Source organism: Rhinolophus sinicus, linkage group LG03 (genome assembly GCF_036562045.2).
Source record: "Rhinolophus sinicus isolate RSC01 linkage group LG03, ASM3656204v1, whole genome shotgun sequence".
Taxonomy (NCBI): Eukaryota; Metazoa; Chordata; class Mammalia; order Chiroptera; family Rhinolophidae; genus Rhinolophus; species Rhinolophus sinicus.
Genome location: NC_133753.1, coordinates 58,878,834 through 58,892,484, shown reverse-complemented (window position 1 = coordinate 58,892,484; position 13,651 = coordinate 58,878,834). Strand labels below are relative to the sequence as shown.

General features: G+C 33.9%; 1 protein-coding gene across 1 annotated transcript in view; it reads left to right on the top strand.

Annotated features, from left to right (window-relative positions):
• SLC12A1 (solute carrier family 12 member 1) overlaps positions 1 to 13,651 on the top strand; it is an 81,912-nt gene that overhangs the window by 411 nt on the left and 67,850 nt on the right. Inside the window, exons 2-4 of the mRNA XM_074329185.1 lie at positions 830 to 1,445; positions 12,452 to 12,583; positions 12,736 to 12,811. Coding sequence (XP_074185286.1) covers positions 1,026 to 1,445; positions 12,452 to 12,583; positions 12,736 to 12,811 — 628 coding nt within the window. The 5' untranslated portion in view covers positions 830 to 1,025. The remainder of the gene's footprint in view (positions 1 to 829; positions 1,446 to 12,451; positions 12,584 to 12,735; positions 12,812 to 13,651) is intronic.

Genomic DNA, 13,651 nt, shown 5'->3' with positions numbered 1-13,651 from the left:
CTTTGAAAAGCCAAATTTTAAGGTATGAATGAAGAGATATTATTCTAATGGAAAAATGTTCTAAGATGGGTTATACCATGGGTCGTGAAATTAATCAATGGTCTGTTTATCTGGCAGTCAAATATAAACTTCTCGATAAGACTGAGACTATTTCATTAAAGAGAATCAGAAGAGCATGATTATTTTACCTAAATCTAGCACACAATTTTATTAAGGACCGTGATTTATTTCCTTACCCTGAATACTCGTATGTTATTTTAAAGGTTTTATAACAGCATTTGTAAAACAAATTTATGAGCAAATCAAACATTTTGAAGGCTTGCAAAATAACCGAGTATTTGCAGAAACATCATCTTGACAGAATGTATTTTTATCAACTAACAAGAATATAAATTTCTAGAAGTATTAAAAATATTTTAAAATCATATATATATATCATAAAATATTTCACAGCTTCAACATTTAGTACTGTGAATGAGCTGTGTTTCTGGCTAAGAATATTCTCATCAGCTCCTACTGTACTAAATTGGTAGTTACATCTTTTCTAAAGTCATATTTAATCCAATTGCACAAAGTCCAAGCAAATATTACAAACACAGGTAACATTTTAATGGCTCCATTGGAAATTCTGTTTGCTGAAGCAAGTCCCCAGTTATTTATTATGGGATTTAATTGCTCAGGTGATTAAGATGCCTGGACGGGTAATTTTTAATGAAATGAATTTAAAACTGCATGTCTTGTGAAAGAAAACTGTTTCTTCATACCCCCACTCCTACTTAAATATATTTATATTCCTTGGAATAAGTTTAATTTTCTTTTTTAATGACAGCTTTGAAGAACAATGTGAAGATTGTATAGGAGACAATACATCAAGAATCTACTTATTGAATTCTTCTAGAACAAAAGCCAGAAACTCACTAATTAAAATACATTAGTGTTTATTTTGAGGAGGAAATATATAGATTTTTTTAAAAAAAACAACCATAAAGTAGATAGCTTAGTCCAAAAAAAATCCAGTTTGGAAGATGTCACTGAACAACTCTTCCAATGTATTTCTGGATTCAGTGCCCAGTAATACCAATCGCTTTCAAGTTAATGTCATACATGAGAGCCATGAGAGCAGTGCAGCAGCGGCTAACAACACCGACCCTCCACATTATGAGGAAACCTCTTTTGGGGATGAAGCTCAGAACAGATTCAGAGTCAGCTTTAGGCCTGGGAAACAGGAGTGTTATGACAATTTCCTCCAAAATGGAGAAACTGCTAAAACAGATGCCACTTTCCATGCTTATGATTCTCACACAAACACGTACTACCTACAAACCTTTGGCCACAACACCATGGATGCTGTTCCGAAAATCGAGTACTATCGCAACACCGGCAGCGTCAGTGGGCCCAAGATCAACCGACCCAGCCTGCTTGAGATTCACGAGCAACTTGCCAAGGTAAGCTTAAGGGCACCAGCAGGTATCCTCCCTTCCTCATTCAGGTGATGTCCTGCTCTTTAATAACACTAGAAATGTAAAGGCTTCCAGTGATGGGTCTACTCCAAACCATCCATCTTACTTACATGAATGTCCCTAGTTCCCAATAAACAGAAAATACACAAAAGTGTTTCACAAATGTTTACTGAGGACAGAGACCTAGCAAATTGAATCTGAAAGTTAGGCAATATGCTGTATCTTGTTTACAATTGTTGTCTACTCAATTCGCATTTGGTTAAACATGCCAAACTGAATACTAACCTAGTTTCACCTTAATAGTAATGCCTCTACAACAGTTGTAAAAAAAAAAAAAAAAAAAAAAAAATCCCTGATGCTTGCTGTAGTTGATACTGTGGTGACAGCCTTTAGTGCACATGGGTATTTTTATATTCTTTAAAGAGACAGCAGAGTTTTATAAGATTGAGCACTTTATCCCTTCTTCTTCAAAGTTTTGCCTCAGGTTCCTGAGTGCACTTAAGTATATAAAAGTAACTAAATTAAGTTTAAGTACAGAAGCGGCAGATGTGGCTAAACTTTTTATTATTTAAGGAATATAGCCAAAGTTTCCAAATCAGCGAGAAACATGAGGCAGCACTTTTTCTAGTCTTGTAGCAAATCATTTATAAGCTTAGTAGATTTCCTCTTCCATAACTTGCTCTAAAATATGTTGATGCACTTTATCTTCCTGTTCTGGAACACAGTTAGGAATGAATATCATTCTTTATGCATATAATTACTTGCTGAGAAGAATAATTAGCTGTCACATATCCACATGTAATTTACTCTTGCCCAAGTTTTAAAATAAGGGGAAAAAAATTGATGGAAATAATTTCTTTGATATTCATTCATTCATTCAACACTTGTTTTGGTGTAACCATTTGTATTAAATGGTTACCCACTCCAGGGATTCTAGGACTACTGCACTCATGAGAGATGCTAATGAAGGTGAAAATCTCCCTTTAGTTTCTGATCATCCTTCTTTCTACAAGGAAGCCCATCTCTAAAACTTGTTCTCCTTGGCTGTTCAGGGTCCCTGACTCTGGGTCCTACCACCAGAGCCTGAGTGACTTCCTGAGGAGTAGCCCATGCTCTGAAGTCTATCCTGTTATCCCTTCTCCCACCAAACCTTACTTGTCCTGTATACTGTATTGGCAACACTCTGCTACAGGGCTGGTTTCTTTGTAGACGTAAGATTTAGATTTTGTCTGGGATGTTTGATGCTTTCACCAAGAGAAGTGAGCAATGTGTCAATGTCAGACAAAATGACAGCCCCCATGAATATTTTTAAGAAGAAGGCCAATTTGAAGCTCCCGAAATCAGACTGAGGTATCACTTTTCTATTTAAGGGAAAAGGAAAGGAGAAGAGAAAAAAGGAAGAGGAAAAGAAGGCTGAGAGAAGAGGGCACAGGGAATTTCTAAGATGTGGGAGGGGCAGAAAGAGAAATTGAGGGTACTATAAAGAGATTTTAATTCATTCTGAAGAAGTGAAATAAAGCAAATTCCTTTCAAAAAAAAAAAAAGACCTGAAATTCTATTCCACCATACTCTACCTCTTCATACATGATAATTTTTAAAGCTGCATCCTTCATAAAATTGTGATCAAAATTTAAATATTCTCATTCACCCTCTTCCCCAACGTACAACAAAAGAAAATTTTAACTCCATTAGAAAGGAAATGGAGTAAACTCACATTGTTCTTAGGATTGATATTCAGGAGAGAGAGAGAAGAGTAGCTTATTTATAACTTCTAAATCAATAACATGTAAATCTTTATGTAAGGGGAAAAAACTCTGGGGAACATTGTTAGAAAGTCATCTAAATGGACACACAGCTAGAATGCATTAGCTGCATTTGACAGATTTGATAGCTGTTTGCGATATGGTATTGTTTTCAAAGAATAAAATAAGACTAAGGACATAACTTTGACTTAAAGCACTTTTTTTCCCTCATATACGAAGGAATGGCAAATTAAATAAATTAAAAATTAGGTTTAGGTTCAATCCCCTGCATAATTCTGAATGAGCATAGTAATAAGTAAACTCTTTTTATGAACTTGACCCTGACTTATCTAGGGTTCTTCGTCTTGATTAAATTATTCAGAAGTATCTGCATAGCCAAATTGGGAGCAGATACAACCACAGAACCTACAATTGGCACATTCCCATAGCCAGGACCACTCTAGTGTTATTGAACTTGTAGGGGCACATCTGCCTCTCCACATGTCCTACTCCTGTGCTATCCTTTGACTGCAGACATTGACAGTCAAGGCCTTCTTCAATTCATCTCTTTCTTCCTTTACAGTGGAAAGTAATTGACATAGCACAAGTTTGGCGATCTTTTTTGAATCCATGATTATATTGCTTAAAAAAAGCCATGTAGCAAAGGGATATAAAGTACAGCATAGGCAATATAGTAAATAATATTGTAATAACTATAAATAGGGCCAGATGGGTACTAGAATAATCACAGGGGATCCCTATGTAAATCATGTAAATGTCTAACCACTATTCTGTACACCTGAAACTAATATAAAGCAATATTGAATGTCAACTGTAATTGAAAATTTAAAAAAGAAAACCTTTAAAGTACCTACTAAACACACTATTTATATTATATAAAGCTTACTTACATGACAACTAAGCTTTATTAAGACAACAAATTATACAGTCCTAGAGAACAAATTTTTTTAATCCAAATATTGAGATTCATTGTCATTATTACTAATTTAATCCAATCCCTAATCATTTTTACACATTAATCAGAATATCTTTAACAACTATTTTGAAGTCTTTTTTTTTAGATTTTGGCTCAATATGGAAACAGTTCTAATGATTTTATTAACTACAAGAATTTGTTGTGACTGTAAAAAAATCAAAGCCATACAGGAATGGTACATTCATATTAAATGGCAGGACATATTTAGTCAGAAACTAGTTGGATTTTGTGCAAATTGTGGTTATAACTTCCAAGTCAGAAAAAAACAAATTACATGACAAGTTTGTCCTAATAGGTAAAACAAAAAATACGTTTGAAAGACATTATTTTCAGTCTCTATCTTAAGTGAAACTCTAGGAGGGATAGATATTGAAAGAATTTGTAATCCCAATGATTTGAGATCATAGTTAAAGAAATCCTTTTCATTTTCTATGTAGCTAAGAGCTAAATGCCTATACTGATGGCTCTAAATTAAGGTCTTCTAAAAACTCTAGCTAAAAGTAGAGAGAAAAAAAAATTACTCCATCCCTTACTTGCTCTACAACATTATACAGGCTACAGAACTTCAACTGATCTTGCAAGATGCTTGTGAATACCGTGTTTCCCGAAAATAAGACCTAGCCCTACTTTAAGCTCTAATGCATCTTTTGGAGCAAAAATTAATATAAGACCCAGTCTTATATAATGTAACATAATATAATATAATAACATAATACTGGGTCTTATATTAATTTTTGCTCCAAAAAATGCATTAGAGCTGATTGTCCGTCTAGGTCTTATTTTCGGGGAAACATGGTATTTGAGTTTATATGCCTAGAAAGTCTAGCACATTGCCTATAATGGGTAGAAACTCAATAAATGTTGATGATGATGGTAATTTTTATACTAGCTAATTTTAAAATTTTATTTGAAACGTAAAATATACACTGATACAATATTTAATAATACATAAATATATATACATATATATAATGAAATATCTCTTATTTTATGTAAATCCTTATTTATTCTCTCCAGATAAATCATTACTGAGAGTTCCTTATAAATCCCTTCCGAGAATTTGTATGCCTATACAAACATAATATATATGTATGTTTGTGTATGTGTGTGTGTGTGTGTGTGTATTCCTATCTAATTTTCTGTCTGTATTCTTTTTTCAAACATGTATTGTGATATATTTTACATATTGTCCTGCACTTTGCTGTTTTCACTGAACAACGTACTTTGGAGATCTTTCCGTATCAAAACATGCATAATGATTATTATACATCTGGCAAAGATTAATATAGTATTTCTACTTTGTAAAAATAATTCCACTTTTTATATCCAGTCTAATTCATATGGTCGCCTTTTCATACACAATTCCTAACTATAGGCCTAACTAATGGAACTCCTTTTCAGCCTTACTCACCACCATTGTTAGCATTTCAGAAAAAATATAATTATAAGGAAATCAGGAAAATATATAGCCTTTCTATCAAACTCAGTGTTCTGATGTCATTGCAAGAAATTGTCTATGAAAAGTATACAATAACTATAAAAATTAAGATGGAAATACTATTCTTTAGGAAGCCAACTGTTTATAAACTGATCCAAAACAAAAACAATGGAATGACTTCACATTGGGTCATTAGGCTGTTAGCAACTAAAAGTAATTTATGAATAAAAGCATTAAGAGAGCCTATGATACAGAATAACAAACATTTTACTGAGAATTTATTGTATCAGACACGATATTCAGACTTGACAAATTCTCACTCAATCCTTATAACAACTCTTCAAGTTAGTACTATTATTATTACTATTTTATAGATGGTGAAAGTTTTATAAAATCCTATGGATATTTTAGAAGAGAAAACAATGACTTAGAGAAGTCAAACTTCCAAGGTCAAGAAGCAAAGTTCACATACTAAAAAGTTGAACCCATGCCTGCATGACTCCAGAGTCCATGCTTTTTTTATCACTAGATTTCATCCTCCGTCTGTTCTCCCATAGCACTTTGCCTCAACTCATTGGATAGCTATAGAAAATGATGGAACTCAGGCACAAAAAAGAAATCTCACCTGTCATGATGGGCTCAGCAGGGGATCCCAATTCCTTCCTTAGTGGGGGCACTGTGCCAAGAGATATCGTTGCTTCTCCTACAAAATTAATTGTAGGTCTTAATTTTTATTGTTATCATGAAAAGCATTTATTAGCCATTTATTTATAAGAGCTGCTGTATAAAGTGAATTAAAGAGATTTGACCTATACTCTCTAGAATTTGATTTTATAAGTCAAATGGCATTGCTATGGGTAGAAATAAAGGACATGCAGTCAAGTTAACAAGCATTAAACCACATAAATCAATGTATAAATGCTTATCTTCTGTAAAAGGACAAACAGAATGTACAAATGTGTTCTCTAGAAAATATTTTCTAAAGTGTTTCAAAGTTCACATTTGAAACTTTAGCATTCAAAATGGGGATATCCAAAGTTAGAAATAATCAAGACAAATAAGATAAACGTTAAAATCAGACAATAAATGTCTTTAGCATTTATGTGCTTCACTTTTTTATGCCCATTCTCCGACCTGGCAATCATCAGTTTGTTCAGTGATAACAAGAAGCTACCCCTAAAATATTTGTTGGAGTGAAACTGTGCAACTAAGGGCTCATTCTAATACCTGTCAGAGTTCTTAGTGCTCAAGGCCACACCTGGGAGCTCTCACTATTAAAATACTCTGTGGAAACAAACAAACAAAACACATTAATTGCTCATTATAAACAGTTCAGTGATAGATGGTAAGTTGAGTGGGCGTTTCCGTAAAGTATACTTGGAAAATATCAAGAATCTTTTAATTCTACTTTCTTAAGATGGCTTATTTGATTTATCACACATCACTACCTTTTGGCCTAAGTTATCAAAAATATAAGTCGATTTGTGTGTGAGCTATATGTTTTCAGATGTAGTAAAAATATTTTGATCATAAATTGTGACCATTGGTAGTGATTTAAAGGCATGGTTTATGGTAACTTTTCAAACAAGAAAAAACCTCTCATGTTCTTATTTTATTTTGTAATTATAGTTGACAATATTAGTTTCAAGTGTACAACATAGTGATTAGACATGTATATACCTTATGAATTAATCATAATGTCTAGTAACCATCTGTCACCATACAGTTATTATGATATTATTGACTATATATCCTATGACATTACATCCCTGCGACTAATTTTATAACTGGCAATTTGTACTTACTTCTTAATCTCCTTCACCTTTTTCGCCCATCCTCCTGCCTGGCAATCATCACTTTGTTCTTTGTATCTATGAGTCTGTTTCTGTTTTGTTTTGTTTGTTCATTTTCACAATTTAAAATACTCCCCATTATCACAAAGGGCTAGAGATGTACAAACACAATAATATTAATATTAAGATATAGAAATATTAAAATCATGTTTTTTATTCTGATAGGAACCTTAAGAATTATCTGGTCTTTACTGGCATTGTTTTTAAAACAGTCCAGTGACAGCAGTCTGAGAGGCTTACTAGGTGGAATAATACTGGCCGTATGTTAGTAATTGTTGAAGCTGTGATGGATATATGAGATATACTAATTCTCCTTACTATTGCATATGTTTAAATATTTCAGTAATGAAGGAAAGTTTAAAACAATGGGGAGGGGATCATGTAGGCCTAAATATTTATGGAGCTACTTCAATGATGGTCTAAAATTTCTACTATCCCGAGATTAAAGGCTAAAAACTTGAAAACACATATAAAAGCAAATATTATCTAGTTAGAACTTAAAGAATAAGTATGTTAATATTTTTTTATTTACCCCTTAATCTGCATGTGATTGAGCTTTACTGGTTTATCAATATTGGGGATGGGGCAAAGTTTTTTATCAAATGGTCTGCCTTTCTCTCTCTCTCTCTCTCTCTCTCTCTCTCTCTCTCTCTCTCTCTCTCTCACTCTCTCTCACTTGCTCTTTTTCTTTCTTCCTAATGCACTTTATTTTACCTTCTCTGAATACTTAATGCACAAGTAAAACTCTTAGTAAATAAATAATCATTCCCTAAAGCTATGCAATTTAAAATGCATTTATAAAAGGTTGTGGGTCATCATTTACGATAACGGACTGTGAACAAATTAATTCAAAGTATGAAGGAAAAAAACTGGTTTCAGGCAGCAATCATAAAACTTCTGGCTTTTGAGACTTCGGTCCCAAGAACATGCAGCACCCAGGAGTCTGTCAGCCACCGGTTATAGCTCACAGCCACTGAGTCCCCACAACCCTCCACCTGAAATCTTGTTCAGTACTTTGATGATAGTTGACTTTATAATTGCTGTTTGGGCTTACAAAGGCGGCATGTCTGAAGAGGAAGATGGCAAACCTAGAAAAATGATTTTGCCTCAGAGTAAACTACTTCAAAGTAAGGTTTTCAGGAAACCCACTGGATGTATCCTCATTTTCAGTATCCAGGAAAGATTAAGTAACTTGCTGGAGGACACACCCTGAATTAATTGTAGAATCAAAACTAGACTTCAAGTCTTCTAGTTTATATGGTTTTTCAGCTCCTGCATGAGTGTGAGCAATGGAAACGGATTTTGTACTTATAAATTTACTATCAGAACTTTACAGTCAAGAGAAGAAATATACATTGGAGGTTTTTTCCCCTCTAAGGTATAAATATATTTAAAACTTTGAAACTCTAGCAAGTTGAACATATTTACCTTAGGGATGTTTGAACACCCAACATTGACTCTATTTTTGAATAGCTGAGAAAATTATTGCCTTACTAATTTCCATGTATGATGATTTCCCTGACATTCCTTTATAGAATATTCATTTTGCTTTATATTATGATGTACTAGTGATAAATTGAAGAACTGTTAAACTGTGACTAGAAAGGCATCAATCAGATTGAAATGTTCATTTAAGGGGAACTTTTAAGTATCCTATTCATCCTTTAGCCTGCCTTGTAAGATGATTTTTACTTATTGGTATTCTCATTAATCCAGATCTAAGGGTCACAGTTACCATCAGAGTTCATCAGAGAGGAGAGCAATTTCCTGGACCAAACCCTTAAGTTCAGATTTAATCATAAAACATGGGTTTTATTCCCAAGACTGCCTTTAAAAAGCAAATGATTAGGCTTTGTCTCATGGGATCCCCAGTTAATCCAGGAAAAGGAAATTGCCTTCTCCCTGAATGAGTAGCTGCTGATGGTCTGGCCATGGGATTTTTTCTTCTTTTTCTTTTTTCCAAAGCATATTAACATTTAAATTTTAAAAATTTTAAATTAATTTTTCAATTACATTTGACATAGAATATTATATTAGTTTCAGTGTACAATGTAGTGATTAGACATTTATATACCTTGTGAAGTAATCACCCTAATAAGTCTAGTACCCATCTGACAGCATACATAGTTATTACAATATTATTGACAATATTCCCCATGAGGTACTTTACATTCCCATGACTATTTTTATAATTGGCAATTTGTATTTCTCAATCTGGCCATAGGATCTTGATTAACTAGAATATTGACAATGTAAAAAGTTTTTCTTAAATTAAGTCAAATAAATGATTCTCTTAACCAAATAATCCCTTCAACATTCATGGACTTTTTAACATATTCCTCAATTCCCTGCTCTCATTGATTTTTCCAGTCGTGGGAAATGAACGTTATTGTTGACCCCTCAGCTGCCTACGTGCATGGAATCCTTTCAGAAAAATGTAGAATTTTTGTATGACTGGAGAACAACCTCAAATGTTTCATCCATCTGTAATTGGCTCTATCATATAGACATGTGTCATCCAATATGGTATCCACTAGTGCCATGCAGCTATTAAGCACTTGAAATGTGGCTGTTCTGAATTGAGATGTGCTGTCAGTGGAAAATACACACCAGATTTCAAAGGCAGAGTATGAAAAAAGGAATGTAAAATATCTTGTTAATGTTTTTATATTGATTACATGTTGAAATAATAATACTTTATATAGATCCTATTAAGTAAAATGTAGTTAAGGCATTCTAATTCAGGTTCCTCCTACAAGGTGGCATGCCACCACTGCTAGTGAATATTTACATTGCAAATATTAGGAGTATGATATTCTACAGAAATTAAATACGTTTTTAAATTTTAAGGATCCAAGTCTGAACCCATGTTATTTCACTATTTTATTTTTCACTTTTTAAAAAATAGCTCCTGAAAAATTGCCACTTCCATACACAACTCACATTTGTGGCTGGTATAGAGCACCAAGTTCCGTCCTGCTACTTCAGTCTTCATTTTCAGGGACTTTGTTTATCCATATTTTACACTGATATAAATACATGTCAGCTTTTAATTATTTGTACAAATAGGGCCTGAGGATGCCTAAGATTAAGATATCCTCAGGTAATTCAGTACTAAATTTTAACTATTAATTTGTTTCCTTTGTCATTCAGTCCTTTTCCCCAATGCTGTCAGAAGATAATAAAATTATCTGGCTTAGGATTCATTCCCTTCCTCTCCCTTTTTATGTGGCCCATACAAAAGAAATAATGAGAAATGGAATACCCAATAGGGAAGGAAGAGAAAAGAAATAGAAAGCAAAAACAGATTTAAAAACTTGGTTATCTGCTCCTCAGGTGGACTTGCGGGCCACAAAATGCATTCAATACTGTATTTATCTGATGGCCTGCTATATGACAAGGCCTTGGTTGGCGTTGAGGAGAAGTAACCATACCACCATCTTTCTCCAATTCAGTTCACACATACATATACATTAACTTTACTGCATTGTATTACATTGGTTATCCAAAGGTCACATTGGTATCACGAAAAAAGTCTTATGGGGGAGCAAAGTTGGGAGAAACCCTTACCTACAGAGGGAAGAAGAACATGCTGGAAGAAGGAGACAAGAAGTCAAAATCAGTTGGAGTAAACAGTCCAAATTAGGGTCAGTTCACAGTGGGTAGGTTAATGGTACACCAAAACCCAAAGAAGCAAGAATCCATGAGCATGTCAAAGGCAAGATCTTTGATCATTCCCAAGTAAAGACCTTATAATAAATGCTGAATATTTATTTCACATCAATCCCATTTTAGAGGGGGGAAAAACACCCTTGTCCAAGACCTCTTAGCTAGTAACGTCAGAACACATCATTCTAGGCTTAAACCAATTTAGACCATTTAAATAAGACTTGTTCCTTAATAATGATAATTAATGCTGAATCTAAGAGACTTCCCCAATGGTTTCAAAACTCTTACTGGAAAAGATTGCTTTTGGGGCGCTCAAAAGGGTGTAATCTAACCGTTAAAGAGTCAGATGGGTGTGGATAGGCTAAATTAAGTGGATGCATCTGAAATTAATAAAACTCATACCCAAAAGAGAAATTAGAGAGTTGTTCTTGAGAGAAACAGAGCTATTTCCTCCCCCATTGAATTCAGAGACTATCCTAATGACAAGGAAATTCATTTTCAAAATTAGGCCACAGGAAAATAAAAACAAAAACAAAATAAAGGTTTGAAACTTTTTTTATACTATTTACTTTTTATTTCTACTGGCCTATCTTTCTAATTGTGAGATTTCTTTCCTTCTGTACATTACTAATAGCACATCCAACAGTTCTCAGGCAAAGGTGTGTCAAATCGGAAAGAAATTTTCCCTTTATGAATTGCACTCGTGTAGCCATACAGTACCTCTACATTTTTTTTTTTTTGGTAAGGAAAACACTTCTCTATCCGTTCTTTCAGTGAATCCTCCTAAAGATCCTCTGATGTGATTAGAGAAGTTTTATCATTATTATTTTAGACAAATAAAATTAGATCCAAAGAGGATAATGGAAGAAAGGCCAGGTACCCTGTGTTAGCGAGGAAGGTTAATTGTCCAGCCCTCTTACCAAGCCTTTTCAGAGACCCTCATTCACTCCTGACAGACTTCCCTCCCTTTATTGCATCCCTTCTTCTCTCTTTAGTTCTTTCCATGTTCTAAACAAAGCCAAATCTGGCCATTTTCCCCTAAGGTAATATTCTCAATAGTGGAAGAACTTCCCAGGTTCCTTCACCACCCCTGCAGTCTTGGTGCCTAAAATCACTGACAAAACAAACCCATCACCTTCCCAGGGAGAACATTATTTATCTTATTAAAATGACTAGAATTTGTTTTCTCATCTAAACTTTTACGTCAATTGTTTTGATTTGCCTCTGAAAGTCTTATGGAATTGTGTATTTGTTGACCATACACTATGTTTTTGCTCTCTGTAAAAATGCAGAATGTGGCAGTGACCCCTGGTTCAGCTGACAGGGTTGCTAATGGTGATGGGATGCCTGGAGATGAACAAGCTGAAAACAAAGAAGAAGATCAATCCGGTGCTGTGAAGTTTGGATGGGTGAAAGGTGTGCTGGTGAGAAAGCTCCTATGTTTACAAATGAAAACTATCTATTCAATGTTCTAGTAGACTTAATGTTAACAAGACCTGAACACCAAGTTACAAAGACCTAGGTCTTGCCCCACTATCACTTCTCATGTCCTTTTCCCTGCTCCGTCAATCCACAGGTAAGATGCATGCTGAATATCTGGGGTGTCATGCTCTTCATTCGCCTCTCCTGGATTGTTGGAGAAGCTGGAATTGGTAAGCATTTTTTTCTCTCCTATATAATTTTCAATGTAAATTGTAAACTCAATAAGCAATTTGTTTTCATTATTAATGCTGAATGTGAGATGAAGGTTACAAAAATAATCTGCACTTGGGCTGTTTCACTTTGCCTCTTGGACAGTGTTTGTCAGAGAGGAAAGGTGAAGCGTTAACTCCTGGGAGACTAGAATTTTCCAGCTTGCCAAGCAGATAAATGCTCAAGGAAATATTTCTATCTTTTCACAGATTTTTAGGTGCACAGGTATATAGAGACACATTCATTTTAAATCATAGTATTCATATTTGGGGACATACTGAAATTTATCAGAGTATCTCCCATTTGATTATTGGCAAAATTTCACTAAGTAAAAATAACTTGTGGGAAAACTGGTGAAAATGTGACCTGACTCATAAAAATGCGGAATTGTTGAACATTTTCCAAAGAAAATAATTGTGTTACTTTTAGATACCCAGCAGTAAGAAAACAAAGATTAATAAAGTATTGCTTAAAATAATAAGTAAAATGACTAAGATAATGTATGTAACTATTGCTAATTTTTCTAAATGGAAAATGATGTTGAAATTACTGTGCGAGATTATTTAATATTTTAAATATTATATCCCATTTAAAGTATTATTTCCTGTGGCAAATTTTTTTTTATTGAGAGTATATTAATAAAATTTACATGAAAAATTTATTTGAATTTTATCAAAGTTCCTGATTTAATGTAATAAAAATTAATGGTGTTCTATGCTACATATGGAAAATACATTATAGGTTCACTTTTGGGGGAGACTGATAAATCATTACTATCAAGAACATAGAGGTTCAGATGT